This window comes from Physeter macrocephalus, chromosome 9 (assembly GCF_002837175.3).
Source record: "Physeter macrocephalus isolate SW-GA chromosome 9, ASM283717v5, whole genome shotgun sequence".
In the NCBI taxonomy this organism is placed as follows: Eukaryota; Metazoa; Chordata; class Mammalia; order Artiodactyla; family Physeteridae; genus Physeter; species Physeter macrocephalus.
In genome coordinates, this window is record NC_041222.1 from 62,377,982 (window position 1) to 62,397,283 (window position 19,302).

The 19,302-nt window shown below is 39.7% G+C and overlaps 1 protein-coding gene across 2 annotated transcripts in view; it reads right to left on the minus strand.

Moving 5' to 3' along the window:
• Positions 1-19,302, minus strand: part of MLLT3 (MLLT3 super elongation complex subunit) — a 253,131-nt gene that overhangs the window by 51,198 nt on the left and 182,631 nt on the right. For both annotated transcript variants that reach the window (XM_007130213.4, XM_024126722.1), the window contains exon 5: positions 15,240-15,926. In XM_007130213.4, coding sequence (XP_007130275.1) covers positions 15,240-15,926 — 687 coding nt within the window. The remainder of the gene's footprint in view (positions 1-15,239; positions 15,927-19,302) is intronic.

Genomic DNA, 19,302 nt, shown 5'->3' on the forward strand with positions numbered 1-19,302 from the left:
AACAAAAAAATCTCGGGTCGTTTCGTGGGAGTTTTCAAGAGCTCCACGCTCCTTGGCTAGTTTATGTCCTCCAACACAAAAGCAAGGGCTACAGAGACTGGTAAAGTGCAATCCTACTTATACAACTTGCTCACCCTGGCCTCCAGGTTATCCCAGGATTCTACTGTATGAACTTATTCATATAATGGTGGGTTATCCCCTGAACTGTGTGCTCTAAGAGGGCCAAGATTTGTCTTTTTTTATACAGGGAGCTCTCCCATTCACTGTGGCCTGTCTAATCTACCCTCTTGAAGGGGAGGGGCCAACTATCACATTTCCAGATCATTTGGATGTATTTATAGTTAAGACACCTATAAATACATAAGTCAGTTAAGAGAACTCAATTATAAATACAGAATACATAAGTATAAATAAATCTTTACACTATTTAACTCAATATTTGTAGAGCACCAATTAAGTACCAGGCACAGTGCAAAGAGCTGAGAAATCAGATAGTTAAGAGTCTGTATGTGCCCTCAAAATACCCTACTGATCAGGAGAAAAACACTTTAATATGAGAGAATAACAACTATAATCAAAATATAAACTGTTAATGGAGGGAGTACAAAGGAGGGGAGGGAGTCATTTAAGTGGGGCAGATTATTTAGAAAAGCTTCAAAGAAAAGGTGAATGTTAACCAGGTCATAAAGGACCAAGGGTATTTCACTAGGACGTAAAATAGCATGGAATGATCAGGGAACCGAAGATTGCTAATATTTTAGGATCACTAAAGTATAAGGGAGAGCAAAGAAAGATGAGGGCAGAAAGGACAGATTGAAGAAGTCTTAAAAGCAATGCTTACAAAAAACTAGCTATTGTTAAAGGATGCTAGGGAACCAAACCCATTCTTTTGAAAACTGGTTTTTTTAAAAAAAGGGAAAGAATGTTTTACTTTTCCTAGACAAACTAACTGTTGGTTAAACAAAGGGTAGAAGAGGGAGAGTTTCTCTAGACAGGTGAGTTCTGGCTGATAAATGAAGAAAGAATGGTAGAATAAAAATACCACCAATTGACAACCCCTAAAGAATTAATGCATCTAGGCCCTGAGCATCAATGGGCACTAACGTCACAAAACAAGAGATAACCTCACCTTACAGGCCTCCCGATGAAAGCTAACAACTCCATCCATGAAATAATCTTGCCCCCAAAACAAAACCTAACCTAAATCTGGCTACACCCCTAATTTACAGAAAATACACCACAAAGATACTATCAGCAAAGTCCAAACTGAGAAATTCTATAAGGCAAACAACCTAGTTTTTTTTTTTTCTTTTCTTGAACTTTTACATGAAAAAAGAGATAAGAGAGGGCCCACAGATTAAAAAGGGCTTAACTGTAAAGGAGAAACTAACACACTATTGTAAAACAGTTATACTCCAATAAAGATGTTAAAAAAAAAAATAAATAAATAAATAAATTGGAACTTAAAAAAAAAAAAAAAGGACTTACGACATTTTTACAAATTGCAAGACGTCGACCTTTTTTGGATCCTCATTCAAACAAACCGTAAGAACAAAAAGAAAATTTATGACGTTTTGATTCGTAAAACAGTTATACTCCAATAAAGATGTTAAAAAAAAAAATAAATAAATAAATAAATTGGAACTTAAAAAAAAAAAAAAAAAGGACTTACGACATTTTTACAAATTGCAAGACGTCGACCTTTTTTGGATCCTCATTCAAACAAACCGTAAGAACAAAAAGAAAATTTATGACGTTTTGATTCTACTGGAAATTTGCTCAGTGACTAGATATTTGATGATATTAAGAATTATTAATTTGGACTTGCCTGCCAATGCAGAGGACATGGGTTCGAGCCCTGGTCCGGGAAGATCCCACATGCTGCAGAGCAACTAAGCCCGTGCGCCACAACTACTGAGCCTGCGCTCTACAGCCCGCGAGCCACAACTACTGAGCCTGCATGCCACAACTACTGAAGCCCGTGCACCTAGAGCCCGTGCTCCACAACAAGAGAAGCCACCGCGATGAGAAGCCCACGCACCATGTTGCGCACAGCAACGAAGACCCAACGCAGCCAAAAATAAATAAATTAATTGATTAATTTTTTTTAAAGGATTATTAATTTGTTCAGATGTGATAGTGATGTTTTAGTTCTGTTTTTTAAAAGTTCTTATTTTTTAGAGATTCACATTGAAGTATCTATGAATGAATTAATATGACATCTAGGATTTCACTAAAAATTATACTGGGGGAAGGGTAGATGGCACAGTTGAAACAAGAATGGTCATCAGTTAATAATTGTTGAAGCTGAGTGATGCATGAATGGGAGGCTCGTGATACTATTCTGCATATTTTGTATATATTTGAAATTCTCCACAATAAAAGATTACAAAAAGAAAAGAGAGGGCTTCCCTGGTGGCGCAGTGGTTGAGAGTCCGCCTGCCGATGCAGGGGACACGGGTTCATGCCCCAGTCCGGGAGGATCCCACATGCCGCGGAGCGGCTGGGCCCGTGAGCCATGGCCGCTGAGCCTGTGCGTCCGGAGCCTGCGCTCCGCGACGGGAGAGGCCACAGCAGTGAGAGGCCCGCATACCGGAAAAAAAAAAAATAATAATAAGAAAAGAGAGAATTTAGTGTTTAGCCCACATAGGATATGAGATTTTGAAACAAGGAGATGTTGTTTAAAAACAGCAGTATTAAAGATATTTTGAAAAGGACCCATAATACCATTTTAACCAGTTGTTTTACATCCTTTTGCATATTTCCTTCCAGAATTTGTCTGTGTTATAGATAGCTATATAGAGAAGGGTCTGAGAAAGGAAAGAGGAGACAGGTAAGCAGTGGTTACCCAGGGAAAGATTATATAATAGAAAAGAAAGAAACTGGCAATGGCAGCTTAAGGTTGGTAGAGGAAGATCAGCTGACAAAGGAGATTCACAGAGAATGGTTAGAGGAATCAGGGTAGGTATAACAGGGCCAAGGAATAGAAAGGAAAAGCAAGTCAAAGATGATGGAAAGGTAAAATCCAATGCTTAGAAGATGTTTTCTACATAAGAATCTGGAAAGCACTGGTGACGTTTTCCCAGTGGTAGTTTTAAGGATAGTTTCCAAGAGGAAAAGCCAGACCACAGCGGGTTGAGAAGTAAGCTTCTGAGATGTCTGTCAGTGAAAGAAAGGAAGTGAAGGGATTATAGCCTGAAGAGCATCAGGGTTAACTGGAGAGTTGAAGGCAGTGTGAAAGGCTGGCTGTTTGGTATGAGGGATGTCTCAGTTTGCCTCAGAGGGATGCCTCTCTTGTAGAGATACTAAGGGGAACACAGCACACAGAGGCAGATACTGAAGACACTGGAGCGTAGGAGAGAGCAGGAGTCAAGTTTCATCTGTTAAGAATATCAGCTTGTCCAAGTAAAGACTTCATTTATACTGGAGGGTTTTTTTGTTTGTTTTGGTTTTTTGCGGTACGCGGGCCTCTCACTGTTGTGGCCTCTCCCGTTGCGGAGCACAGGCTCCGGACGCGCAGGCTCAGCGGCCATGGCTCACGGGCCCAGCCGCTCCGCGGCATGTGGGATCTTCCCGGACCGGGGCACGAACCCGCGTCCCCTGCATCGGCAGGCGGACTCTCAACCACTGCGCCACCAGGGAAGCCCTATACTGGAGGTTTTTAAAGCTCTTTCCATGTTTTTATTATTAAACAATATTAAGATCTTTGATTTGCCAGATATGTAAATGTGTCATTTTCTGTTTTGTCTAGTGATTTATTTTTCTCCTGAAATATACCAAGCCATGATTATTCTGGTTGGTATTTTCCCAAAGACAATCAAGGATGACCAGGGAACAAGTCTATCAAATTTTTCACCAATTAATCTCTGTAATATCCCCTGAGATTAACACCCTACCCTCACTGAGACATGGCATGAGGCTTTTCAGGGGGATTCTGCTGAGCATGTGAAATGTAAGGTCCATTCATTCAACAAGGGGACACAGAGTGAGATGCAGGGCCAAGAGGTCTTATGCCTAATGGGCATAAACCACTCATTAGGAAGCAGTTTAACATGTTCAAGTGGAGGAGAGTTTGGGGAAGGGAGGACAGGACATAAGAAGGATTATAAACTGTTCCAACTGGAAATGACAATGGCACATCAACTAGGGACCTGCCTCCTAGGGCCTTTTTGGGGAGCGATGAGAGCAGGGGCAGGGTTTTTTGGGGCAATGATCTTGGGCAGGTTATGAAACTTGGCCTCAGGTTCTGCTCTTCAAAAGACAAGTTGTTAAAGGAAATTTCTGAAGTCTTCCTGCTTTTAAAAATCCTATAATTTTCTAAATTGTGAAGTAAATGCTGTATTAAAAATAGATGTTCTTGGTTTCCAAATTGGGTTTTAAATCTTTAAAAGAGTACATAGCTGTGAAAGGTTTTCTACAGAGAAAAGAGAGACAACAGACCTATTAATATGATGAGGATAAAAAGATGGGCAACATGGGACACACCACCTCTTTCCTTCAAACCTTAGTTAGGGGGGAGGGATTTATGAGACTCACTGGTTTTATTACACAACCCAAGGAGGACTGTGCATGGCTTATCTTTAAAAGCAGGGAGGGGACTTGTTGCATGTCTCTGAAAGTGGCTGGACCATGAAGGCAGGCTTGGTAAGCAAGAATAAGGCATGACTCTCACCTAAGAATACTGGATAACCTGGCACTTTAAAATAACCCATCACAAGATCAACAACAAGTCTGATGTTCACCTTTAATTAAAACAATCCTGGAAAATAATGAGAAAGAGAGGAAACTTGAAAGTAGAGTGAACACTTTATAATCCTGAAAATGTGTCTGGTCACCTCGAGCAGAATTTGTCAGATACTAAACACTTTTTAAACCAGGGTGTACTTCCAGCAAGACTTTGCTTTGATTCCTAATACAATTTAAGGTTAGGCCGAGTGGAAAATGACATTTTAAAAACACATGCTGGAGTAAAAACTACACTGTGGCCGTGGATTATAAATCACTAAATTCCTAGACTGTAGCTTTGCCTCTTAATCTTTACAAGAACACCTACCAACATCGGATCTTCATAGAATACAATTCATAAATTACCAAGTAAAAAGGTTAAGGCTTTGTCTATGACATAATTAATATTTTTGCGTGAATTAATTAATACCTGAGTGGCAGTTTGCATCAATAATCTCATCATTATCGTTAAAATCCACATTTTACAGTTAACCGCTAGTAAGCTGATCATGTCTCGTCTTTTGATTCCAAGTGTATGCTCTAGGGCCGTGCCTCCTGGACCACCTCTCCTGGGCCCAGGAAGAGAAGATAATTTATTAGCCAGGGATGGCTATGTTCCAGGACAAGGGAGCCCTATGCTCCTTCTTTATATCCTCCATGAGTACAACCTTAAGATAATGCAATCTAGTAGATGGGAGCTCTCACAGTCACACTGGCCGTGTCCAAGCCTCTGGTATAATGTGTATGAAAAAACGTAGTAAGTCAATAAACTGGTAAATAAGTTCCCCTGGATAGGCTAAGGTACCACCACCTCTCAAAACTTTCTGCAATTCTGCTGCTTAGAAAATTATATAAAGCATGAGTTGATCAGGACTGTGGAAATCAAAGCCAGGTCTCCCTGCACCCATTATTCATAGCCAAGAACCCAAGTACTGTGGCTACTACATCTTATTTCTTATTCTCCCCCTTTCACCTAACTATGGTAACGTTATCAGAGAACCAGAGGTAGGCAGAAGGTCGGAGAGTTAATGCTGCTAATTCGATTTTTTTCTTGAAGAGGTTTAATCAGTCCCACAGTGGTTATAATTTGATGCGATTTCTCTCTCAACAAGGTTTAATCCACGGTACTGTACGAAAAAGCATGGGCTTTGGCATGGGTCAGACCTGGATTCAAATTCTAGCTCTGCTGCTTTCACATCTGTAAGATGAGGAAAAAAGCTATCTCACACAATGTATGGGTGAAATAAGAGGTTACAGAGTGAAAGTGTCCAGGACACACCTCACATGAAGTACAGTTCGATAAGGTTTCCTTCATTCCTGACAAGGAATTCCAAACTGGAATTTATCCAGTTTGATAAATTAACTTGCAGGATTCGTGTATAAGAGTTCTCCTTCATTTTCAGTAAGGACAACACAGACTTGTCTACATCTGTCATCAGTTGTGGTTTTTTTTTTTCTCAAGTTGTTTCCTCCAATCAGGAGGAAACACCTACCCACCTACCCACCTACCTCTCATCTCCACTAATTCATGCTTCCCTTCCTTCAAAGCTGAGCCTAAATTCTAATTTTGTACCATCTGTACTACCTAATACAGGGTTTATATATAGGAGTACATAAACATTTTCAAATGTTATTAAACAAACTAAAGTAATTAAAGTATATTAAAAACAATTAAACATGTTTAGAAGGAAATATTTGTACTTACTCAAAGTGACATGACAGTTTTATCATATTTAAAGCAAAAATAGAAGGGTCAGAAAACAAAGCAAGGGTCAACAATTCAGTTTTCAAAAAAACAGTACTGTGATTCTAAACACCGAGTTCCCAAACCAGAGCACTCTAGTAATTACCTTATTTATTTACTTAAGTAACATCTGAGGACCCCATAAATACATTTTCTTCCCATGACCAAGTAAGGGAAGGAAATTTTCTTTTCTCTGTGTCACCGACTCTGAAAATTTCTCCCTATATCCCAGTCCTCACACATCCCCATCCCCTATGTCTTCAGAATTCAAAAGCAAAAGTCTGCTTATCTCCACACACTTTAGTAAATGCTTTTCCATTTTCTTTCGCCTGGTGGAAGGATCTTTGACTTTATCTGGGAACATCTCACTGTGCAGTCACCTCTAGTGACCTAAAGAAGCCTCTTAGGGGTAATTTTTCTTTGTGGACCTTGACACTGCCTTGAAAGTTTACAGTCATAAATTGTTACCCACTGAGAACAATTTCTCAAACTTGGTTAAATAATTACATAGACACCAAAAGAAAACCCCACTCTACTAATCCATTGCATTATCTTATCTCCTAATTCAAAGAAAGCACACCCGTTATTTTGAATACCTTAGAGTCATTATAAAATGAAATTACAAAATGGAACTAGAAGATTCAATAAGAAGGAATCTTCAAACTGGAGGACAGCATTTGTTATTTGGTGGCACCTTCTGGGAAAGCTTGATATTACAGCTCAGCTCTGTTAAACATAAATTCTCACACAAAAGCAAGTGGGGAAAATTCTGAGAGCGGGGAGACAGTGCTGATGATACATTATAATAATGTTAAAATTCAAAACTATGAGGGTCTGTTTTATTTTAAGCAAATATATGTAAGAAGTGAGAGGTTCCTGGATGTTTCACAGCACGTCCCTCAGTTCTGAATATGTATGCCAAATCGACCTATGAGGACAACCTGTCACCTCCTGAAGGCTGTTGGTAGAGCCCAAACCAATAGACATGTCAAAGAAACAGAATTCAAAAATGGAACAAGAAATATGATATCAAAGGCTTTCATCAAAATAAAACAAAAAAGGGACTTCCCTAGCAGTCCAATGGTTAATAAGACTCCACGCTTCCACTGCAGGGGACATGGGTTCGATCCCTGGTCATGGAACTAAGATCCCACATTCTGCTCAGTGTGGCCAAAAAAACAAACAAATAAGGCTTTCATAGCAGTGATGCCAATTTCATGAAGCACATCTCTGCAATTATAATATTGGGAATTCCTGGGAAAATAAGATTTGCTTCACCCCCAAGTTTCTTAACCTTTGAGCCTCAGTTTCCTCATCTATAAAATGGGGCTAATAAGAGTCTATTTCACAGATTGTTTTAAGAGTTAAATGAGTTAAAACAAGTGAAGTATTTAGAAGGGTGACTAGCACATAGAAAGCACCGAAGGCAAATTTAGCTACAAATATCAGGCATCCCAATGACATGGTAAAGCGAGTCGTGCAAAGACCATGTTGAGTCAAATCTTTGACTTTGTGTCTAAAGACGACAGATAGGACAATTACATAAAGATCATGGGCCTTAGAGTAAGAAACAAGAATGCACTGAATAGGCAATGCAGCTTCCTGGAAGGAGGCTCGTGGAACTTACTGGGAGAGAGATAAAATTCAACGCAAGCAAGTGAAAATGCCGAGTGTTGGCAATTATTGACGACAACCAACTCTTCAATGATAGGGCCCCCTGTCTGTTCCTGACCCTCAGCTACCTAAGGGCTTCTAAGGAATTATTTAACTTAAAAACTGAAAAACCATTTGGGCTTAGTATGGCACCCAAACAAGGAAGAGAAAGAGCCTCTAACGTAGTTTTTTAAAAAAATCTCCCTTTTAATTGCTTCAATCTTTTTTGGAACAAATGAGGAGTGTGGCTGAATAAATGATCAGTTGATTGACTAGGCTGCACCCTCCTCCATCTGATCACATCTAGCACAGACAACAAACAACCAAGCATTAGGAACAGGTCAGGTGAAATAGCTCCATGTATCCAACAAAGGTAACTTTCTGCCAATTACATTAATGAATGTTCCACACTGGGCTGCATCTACCAGAGGAGAACTGCACCCCTTCAGGTATGTTTACTTCCAGTTATAAAATGCAGAGAACAGGAGTCCAGAATGAGAGCCCCCAACCCCCTGCCCCCGCCAGAGGGTCAGGGCAGCCCTTTAATGAAGGGCCTCTCTAGCTGCTCACTCCCCATCCTTACAGACTTTACAGCTCTTGCATGTGCTGGAATTACAAGTCATTAAAAAACCACTTTGAAAGCACAACAAGGACCTTCTTCTCTGACTGTGACAACCTTCCATCACATAAAAACCTGAGAACAGTGCTTCAACAGCAGGACATTTACTGCCAGCTCCAGACAGTGTAAGCACGGCAAGGCACAGGGTGGGGCTGGAGGAAATGAGGCACCACAAAAGGAGGGAAGTTTCTTTTTCCTTCTCCTTCCTTTTTTTTCTTTTCCAAAGAAACTTCTGCTAAGGTGGTTTGCAGTCTTTACCCTGTATCTGAACCACCACCCACCCTTGGGAAAACCCACTCCATTTGATGAGATTTCATCTTTCTCCCTCAAGATTTTATCCAGGAAAACAGTTTGGTAAGCCAAACTCTCAAGACACGATTACAATTTCATTTCTCACACTTCAGGCTGAAGTGGGTAACATTTTACCAAATGTAGTCTGACCATTTACAAGGAAAGATATTTAAAACTTTTAACTTCTGCACTTTTAAATTACAATTAAATCTCTACAAAGCAAGGTGAAAAAAAGGTGAAGGCAATGATAAGGAAATTACTAGCATAACCAAATCTGATCATAAATGGTTATTTCAATTTTCTTTTACTGTTTCTTCCCCTTCTCTGCTATGAATACTAAACTTCCTCATATCACAAAACAAGATCAACTCAATAAACTTCTCTTTAGAAGCAGAGTTACAGGAAAAACAAAAACTAGGGAATTACAGGAAGGGTAAAGGATGTTTATTTTTTTATTCTCGATTAAAGTTTAAACAGGTTAATGCAAAACACAATTACAAACTTTTAGTTGACCCAGATACACTCAGCGCCTCACCCGTTCTAGCTGCTAGTTAGCGCCAGTGACTAGTAAGAACAGTCACTTGCCATAAGTGACCATTATGGCCACAAAAAGATGAATTCCTCAACCAAGAACAGCTTTACTCTAATGGAATTACCTAAGTTCTTGAATGCAAAATATTCTTAATGCTAACATTTACATACATAACAAAAACGGGCCCTTAACATGTTTTCAGTCTTTGCTAAACGCTCACCCACTATAAAACAGTCCCTCCACCTCCCTCCCCGCCCTCCCCGCTGCCTCCTCCCGAATTCTTCTGTAAAGGAAAATTACTGATGGACTTTCATGTGACAATATTAGAGTTCTTTATAAAATGAGAAACATCTCAGGAATTTCAAATCCTATTTAAAAATTACTCTTTAAGTCATATTAATATTAATCCAAAGATAAAAGAAGACATCCTAAGAAATGATTTAATAGTAACAGCAATAAAAAAAAAATCTACCAAGTCCCTACCAATGCAGTACTAGGTAAGTCCTTGCCCTTTATCTCATTTAATTAAAAAGCTAAAAGATCCTGAGAAACTTTGGCTTAACTATTGATTTAAACTGAGATGCTGGGACTTCCCTGGTGGCACAATGGTTAAGAATCCACCTGCCAATGCAGGGGACACGGGTTCGATACCTGGTCTGGGAAGATCCCACATGACACGGAGCAACTAAGCCCGTGTGCCACAACTACTGAGCCTACGCTCTAGAACCCACGAGCCACAACTACTGAAACCCACGCACCTAGAGCCCGTGCTCCGCAACAAGAGAAGCCACCGCAATGAGAAGCCTGTGCACCGCAACAAACAGTAGCCCCCGCTCGCCGCAACTAGAGAAAAGCCCACACATAGCAACGAAGACCCAACACAGCCATAAATGAATAATAAATAATTTTTAAAAAGTTTAAAATAGATTTTAAAAATAAATAAATAAAACTGAGATGCTCTGTCCTGTATTTTCCCATGTTACACATGCACATCAATATCAAGGCCATATACCTCCTCAAGACAAAATTCAGAGGAATGTGACATATATTCCAAGTACTTTTTCTCTTTTAAAACACTTAACCCATTCTTGAAAAAGGACACCAGAATTCTGCTGTATTTTTGAATATCAAAAAATTTCTTTCAGGGACTTCCCTGGTGGTCCAGTGGTAAAGAATCCACCTTACAATGCAGGAGACACAGGTTCGATCCCTGGTCAGGGAACTAAGATCCCACATGCCACTGGGCAACTAAGCCCAAGCGCCACACCTATTGAGCTCACACGCCTCAACTAGAGCCTGTGTGTGCTGCAAACTACAGAGCCCATGCGCTCTAGACCCCGTGTGCCACAACTACAGAGCCCATGCGCCCTGGAGCCTGTGTGCCACAACTAGAGAGAGAATACCTGCACACCACAACTAGAGAGAAGCCCGAGTGCTGCCACGAAGAAACTGAGTGCCATAAGGAAAGATCCTGCATGCCTCAATGAAGATCCTGTGTGCTGCAACTAAGAGCTGATGCAGCCAAAAATAAATATAAATAAATAAGCAAATAATAGGTAAATCTTTAAAAAAAAACCTCTTTCAAAGCTATAGGTTATAAAGACTGCCAGAAGCCAAATCACGTAACAAATGGCTCATAACATTTTTTGTTTTAATTTATTTTTGTCTGCGTTGGGTCTTTGTTGCTGCCTGCGCGCTTTCTCTGGTGTGATGAGCAGGGGCTACTCTTCCTTGCGGTGCGCGGGCTTCTCACTGCAGTGGCTTCTCTTGTTGTGGAGCATGGGCCCTAGACCCCACGGGCTTCAGTAGTTGTGGCGCGCGGGGTCAGCAGTTGTGGCGCACGGGCTTAGCAGTTGTGGCTCACGGGCTCTAGAGCACAGGCTCAGTAGTTGTGGAGCGCAGGCTTAGTTGCTCTGCGTCATGTGGGATCTTCCCGGACCAGGGCTCGAACCCGTGTCCCCTGCATTGGCAGGCGGGTTCTTAACCACTGTGCCACCAGGGAAGTCCCTCATAACATTTTTGATTAGTATGTTAAGTGATTTACCCGGATTGACTATTTTCACAGTAATCCTACAAAGTAAAGGCTATTATGATCTCTATTTCACAAAAAAAGAAACTAAGAAATACAGAAGGTCAAATCGTTTAACTAAGATCAGTGGTGGAGCTGGGATTCAAAACGCAGCCTGTCTGACACCAGAGTGCATACTCCTAATTATATGATTACTTTACTACCTACTTAACCTACATACTCATCAACAAATAAGTGATTCCTCAAAAATCATATAAACCATGGATGCACCACTTCTTTTTGCTCTACTCACATACAAAGTATATAAAAATCATAACTGAGAAGAACTATACGAATCAACAATCTAAGCTTCCCAATTCATCTTAATAGCACTGATTTTTATTTTTATATAAAACCTGAATCTAACTTAATTATGGAAAAGCTTCTTTAAAAAGTTCTTCCTTTTAATCGTAACTAACGTGTACAAAGGCAAGATATTTTCTTTACAGACATACCAGGTGAATAACCTTTTATCCCTGGTCCTTCCCAATTCTTCACACTCGTCCAATTTCTTTCTGTGTCCGTTTTCTGTTTCCAAAGTCCATGATCTCTGCCTGCTATGTCTAAAATTACCCTCTACCCTGCCCTCCACAAATGAACATAAATCTGGCTCATATTCAAATAATGAAGCTGTAAAGGTCCTTCGACAGATCAGGTCATCTGATTCTACTTACTCAGATGCAGACACACTCACCACCAGGACAATGTGAATGGTGCCCCCTGAAGGTGGGCCTGTCCCAAGCTATCCAATCAGTTCCTCGCCAAGGGAGACTACGGGGTGCTTAGTTCTCTCCATTACAATTGCTTCCTGCTCCTTCGGTCTTAACCACAGGAGGGACACCAACTAGGAGAAAGGCCAAACACAGGCTACCTTTACCACTTGGGAATGGGAATTTCAGCCCTCCTCTATCCTCCTTCGTTCACAGAAAGTCTTTTGGGCGCTGGATTACTTGGAACCACTTCTGTCAATTCTCTTCTGTTCTACCACCTATATTTAGAAGAGTAAACCAAAGTAACAACAATAAAAGCATTACTACCAGAAAACTAATAAGGAAAGTACAGTTGTTGGGTTTTATACTCAAATAATACCCAAAAGTCTTTAGAGGCTTTCTCAGTAATGATATGCACACCACATTACAAAAACTCCTGTTATGGTCACTGGATAGGTGGCTCTGACACGTCATGAATCATCTTGAAAATTTGCTACCTACTGTACGGAATTACAATTCTCACTCTTCATTCCAGAAGATTTTGGAAGGTATTGCTTTGGATAATCCTATCAAGTTGAACATGATGTTTAGGAAAAGTCATACCTTATAAATCATATATAAAAGGGAGGGAGCAAGAGGCAAACAGAAATAAGAATACACAGAATTAGCTGAAGAGGAAGATCACCTGTGATAATTTCCTGTAGAAAGCACATTCAGTAGTGCTTTATGAATGCTATTTGGTCTTCTCACAAATCAGCAAACATTCAAGAAAGGTGTCTTTCAAAATTTTGATGATGACCTACCATAAGAAATACACACAGCTTCTGAAATAAAATCTTCACAAACCATTACTTACCCATACTAGTTACAATGTATTCTGATTTTCTTTTTTAATCCTGGTGATGACATGCTAAATTGATTTCATGGCTCACTAGTAAGTCACAAACCACAATTTGAAAACCTCTGTTCTAGAAGAACTGCAACACAACAGAATACGGAGAGACAAAGTTGCTAAACTTGACAATCTTGATAGACTAGTCACACCCCAATAGCATCAATGAACATTTCAGAGTGATTTGAAATAAAAAGTCAAACATACGAAAAACGTTCCAAGGAACATCTACATTAAGAGCAAGTTGTGAACTCAGAGGAGGGGTACAAAGCAAAGAAGGAAAAATAAATGCTTGAGATATTAGGATAAGCCCATTAGGCTTTCGTCTCCATTTCACAAACTATCACTCTAAGGCTTTTACCAAACACTGGAACAAATTACTCCATCTCCAGTATTTTATATGCTACTCTGCCTCTAATCTGATTTAAAATTTTGAGATTAGCTATAGAGAGTAGAGGAGGGGAAGGAGGTGGTCTCTGGATGACTAGGGATAGGTACTGATGCCACGTCCTAATTCTGGCTGCCTTTCTACCCAGAATGGTGCAAATGGAGAAGAGAGACTCTGCTAAGGCCTCCGAGCCCTTGCCAGCATTTGAATTAGGAACTTTTGTGGAGCCTCCCTATGGGAAAGAAAGAGAAGTATTCTAAAATGGCCAGCAAATTTTAGCCAGACATCTTCCTTGACCGTTGTCTAGAAATACTGACAACTGAAATTAAAGACATTACTGGAATCGATCATGACTGATAAGTAACAGTAGAAGGCCAAAGCTAGAGAAAAAAGGGAAGTGAGGAGGAGATAACTTCATGGTAAATAATGTTCATTCTCCAGAAATAGAATGGAATACTTGAATTACTAACAGTTATGTCACTAGAAGTGTAGGATTTCTTACATTGGTAGGAGGTTAGAATAGGTAACCTGAAATTCCCTTCCAACTCTGAGAAATAGTAATTATAAGTTTAAATCTCGGGATTTCCCTGGTGGCATAGTGGTTAAGAATCTGCCTGCCAATGCAGGGGACATGGGTTTGAGCCCTGGTCCGGGAAGATCCCACATGTCGCGGAGCAACTAAGCCCGTGCGCCACAACTACTGAAGCCCATGCGCCTAGAGCTCGTGCTCCGCAACAAGAGAGGCCACCACAATGAGAAGCCCATGCACCGCAACGAAGGGTAGCCCCCACTCGCCGCAACTATAGAAAGACCGCGCACGCACGGCAACGAAGACCCAATGCAGGCCAAAAACAAAAAGTTTAAATCTCAACATCAAATAATATTTTGGGGGATTACCAGATGGCCAAATGTTCTTTTAGGAAACCCACAAAAGATAATCCTACCCATTAGCAAACCTTGTAATGAAGATATATACCCTGCCCCTTCCAAATCAGTGGCTATACAATGGGGGAAAAAATTAAATATTTCATTTCCAAAATACCACTACCTGGTTTCATGACACATATAAACATCAAAATGTATCAAATCTCACATTTTAAATATACAGTATATTGTTATATCAATTTTGCCTTGATAAGAGTATTAAAAAATACTATCACCAGTTTTCAATCTATGTAAACAAATTACTTCATTACACTGATCAAAAAGATCAACATTGTAGCCACACCCGAATATTTTCTGTTTCTTTTTAAAATTTATTTTCTGGTGTATTCTACTTTCATTGCATTCTTCTCACTTTCCTGGAGAGCAAAGTAACTAAGCTCTGATAAGCATCTAGATTTTTCTGCTGCTATTCAAATGACCCATTATTATACTCTGGGACATATCTTTCCTTTAACAACTTAAATCATAGCCTACAAGTCTGCAGATTCCTTAATGATTTCATTTCCTTCTTTCCATTAGTTAAGGAAATTCATTTCTAGGCCATGTCTGCTTCCATGCTACCATTTTCTGGTGCAACTGTCATTCTCCTTCCTCTGTCTTTATGCTGAAGCTATCGGAAATAAAATTGGAAAACTAATAAGGGAAAGGAGGAAAACCAGCCAGACTACTCACATCAGATTTAGAGGACACATTCTCCTCCACGTCGGAATCATTGGGATCCACAATATCGTCAAATGGCGGTAAAGTTGATTTCTTCTTCTCTGACGTCTCACTTTCCATTTTGACCTTTCCCATCTTGCCATGAGATTTATCTTTTATCTGTTTTTTATCAGCAGAACAAGTGAGTATCAGCGGTGGTGCGTTAGAAAAACTTTTAAATAAAGCCTCTGAGCTACTCTTTTTCCTTTTTTTGGCTGAGAGTTCTTCGGAATCTGAAATGGGGGGTCTTTTACTAGGAGCCTTCTTATCTTGCTGTCCACTGGTGACCGTGAGTAAGTTACTATCTGGTTTTGGCTCTTTCGACATGGGTTTCGGTTCCTTGAAGGCCATCTTAGGAACGATTTTTTCTTCTTTCAGTGGTTTATTTTCTTTGGGTTTCTTGGAGGATTCTTTGGAAGATTTGTTGTGATCCCTGGAAGGTTCTTTGAAGGCACTTTTATGTTCTCTGGAGTCTTTAGAAGGTTTTTCCTTGTGCTCCTTCGTTAATTTGTGAGGCTTGGAAAAACTGCTGCTGCTGCTGCTACAACTGCTGCTGCTGCAACTGCTGCTGCTGCTGCTGCTGCTGCTGCTGCTGCTGCAACTGCTGCTGCTGCTGCTGCTGCTGCTGCTGCCGCTGGGATGGATGCTCCTGTTGGGGTCCTGCGGAAAGGCAGGGAGAAAAGCAAACTCTCAAAACGGAACGTCCATGAAGACTAAGAGCCAGTCTCCTTGCACTACAGCTCCTCAAAAGGACCCTCTGTTGACTGCTGCCAAATGCCTCGGAACCGAACCCGACAACCTCAGTAGAACAGGCGGGAGCAGGGTGTGCGAGCGGCAGTGCGTGTGGGCTACCGTGATGGAGGAATTGAATGAGGCAAGCTGTTCTCTTAATCATGACAAGCATGGAGTTCTAACCATTTCAAGTCAACAAATGTTCACTACCCACTTGTCCCAGGAGAGACAAAGCTGGATAACACATGGCTCCTACTCTCAGTAACTGTGACACATCTATGATTCATGGTTATTGTAGGAGCCACCGATCACAACAAAAGGAAGAGAGGAAATTAATTCTGTTGGGGGAGGCGGAGAAGAATAATTCAGAGATTTATGGGGAATTAACACCTCAGTGAGGTCCTCAAGAGAAGCAGGTGATTACTAGAAAGGCAAGAATGAAAAGGTACGAGCTCATCCTAATGCCATGGAGACCAGGGACTACAATGAACTAAAACAATGAGGCATCAAAGCATAGCTTATATTTAGGGAGCAGCATCCGACGACAGCAAAGATTGAGAAGGAGGTAGAAAAACAGGCCAGGGTCACATAGTGAGGCCAGATAATATTAAATTTTAAATGACTTTTTAATATAAAGAATCACAAGACCGAACAAAGAAATAAAATAATTCTCAATTTTAGATAAAAAGCCGTTTTTTTTTTTTCTGACCAAACTTCAGTTAAGGAACACATCTCCCATCCACTAGCAACAACAACGACAACAACAAAAGGAAAGAAAAAAGAAAAGTCTAAAAGAACAAAGATTTCACCTAATGGTCATCAAATGGACTGAAAAGTCTTTGGCAATCACGCTGTGTAATCATGACGGAAGAGTTAATCGCTGCCTATTTCATTTTAAATGTGTTCAATTTTTTCACTCATATAAATACCTCAGAATATATAACCTATAAATAAGCTTTCTATCTAGGAACACAATCTAAGTCCATACTTACCATGTTTCTGAACCTCTATCATTCACATAGTAAGAATAAGAAACGGAAGTAGATCTTGGACATGCAAAAATCCACACCAATACTAAAAGAAGGACTCTTTCTTGTTTACTTCCACCTTCTAATGGATCCAAAGACAATTAAATGTCCAGATTTTCAACTAGAATTTACATCTTCAGGCCTGTTATGTTTCACCTCTAACTTACCCACATAAGTCCAATGATATGTAAACCAATACTGTATTCCTTAAATATCTAGCAGGACACAGGAAAGACAGTAGGCAAGGGCCATGCTTCTCATGAAAATGAACAATCTACTAACTGGGGCTATGCAAAAAAACAAAAACAAATGTATATAGATTAACATCATAAAGCCATACCCAAAATGAAAAATTATTGTTCTATGTTAGTGGGAATATGTATTTTTTTATTACAAAAATTTTTGTCTTATTTGCTAACAACAAAATGACATATACCAATTATTCCATTTATTTTTCCCAAGTGAGCATCTGGTTTCAAAATTCTAAAATGGATAAAGTCACTAAGACATGTTTTTGTCCATTAAACTAGATAATTCCTTACAAAACACCTTCATCTGAGATTTAAAAGCAGAATGCTAAAGATAGTACATATTCATATTACTGAAAGGACATTATTTTATAAATTCTATTACATTTCCTGGCATGTTAAGCAATACTATGAATAATTAAAATAAAGTATTATGGACAAACTAAATTAAGGGAGACCAGTTTGAAATCTAATATACTTGAGTTTTTTTTTTTTTTTTTTTTTTTTTGGTGGTATGAGGGCCTTCCTCTGTTGTGGCCTCTCCCGTTGCGGAGCACAGGCTCCGGACGCGCAGGCTCAGCGGCCATGGCTCACGGGCCCAGCCGCTCCGCGGCATGTGGGATCTTCCCAGACCGGGGCGCGAACCCGGTTCCCCTGCATCGGCAGGCGGACGCGCAACCACTGCGCCACCAGGGAAGCCCCGAGTTTTTTTTTGTTTTTTTTTTTTTTTTTTTTAATTGGTTTGTTGACCCACTGAATTTTGTCAGTTTGCAAACGGTATTCTAATTATGGCTCTAGAACACCCAAGCACTGCTGTTTAATATTCAACCTTCATGGAGTATTCTACACATTTTCATAAATACACAAATTTAAGCTACCAACATATTTTCTAGCATTAAGCATTTAAAAATATAACATTTCAGCACACACACAAAAAAAGGACTTCTATACGGGTCCTTCCATGATTTATTTTTAAAATCCTTTTGTAGGACAAACTGAATTCTTAAGGCAAAGTACATAGTGGTATACGACACAGATTCTTGTGTCATAGAAAGTTCAAGTTCTCATCTTAATTACATACATATGATGTTAAGTACAAAACTCAAGAAATTTTATAACTTTACTCCCCATGTTGGTCTAGGTATTAAATGCCTACTGTCACCTTTTCACCCACCCAACAAATCTTGGTATAAGCAAGTGACCCAATTATTCTTGTTCCTTCCACTTTAACAAAAAGCATTCTTTAAGCTAAAGCAACTCAGAGTTAACAAGGGAAACATATTCCATAAAAACACCCAAGACAAAAATTTAGAAAATAACAAAAACTGAGAGAACAGTTGCTATTCTAGAGGGCTACATTTTCTTTGACCTGGGCCTGTGATACATGGCAAATGTACATCACCTGCCTCCATAGTCATACATGTAATAAATGTAAAACAGAGGCTTAGATACAATGTCAGGAATTAAATTGTTACTGACACAGAATAAAAGCTTTCACTGATTCTCAGCCTATCTATCCCATACAAATTGAGGATCAAGTCACCGGCTTTTAAAATTTTTTACTGAACTATTAACCTCAATATTAAGTGCCACTAAGCAGCACAGACTAATTACCATTCAACATAAAGTTTACACATGTTGTATAATTCAAATTCTCTTTGCCTAAGGCTGACTAGGACAAACTGAATATCAATATAGGGAGAGCATGTGACATAATTCATATCTCAAATATTTAAGGCCGATGACTGTTTAAACATAAATATACATATATTTGTACTAACTTTACAACTTGTGAATATAGGGTACAGTATTTTCCTTCATCCACTGAGATTCTACTGAATGCTTCCTTGTTTTAATTTTCTGGAACAGAATGGGTCCCCTTAATTTATAATCTCCTCTAATACTACTTGTCAGCAAGTCCAGTAGGTGGCTTAAGAAAAGAACAGGTTGCAACTATTGGCCAGAATAAGGTTTTCTGATTATATATGACTTTCAATTTCCATGTTATCACCATGTCTTCTTCTTAGC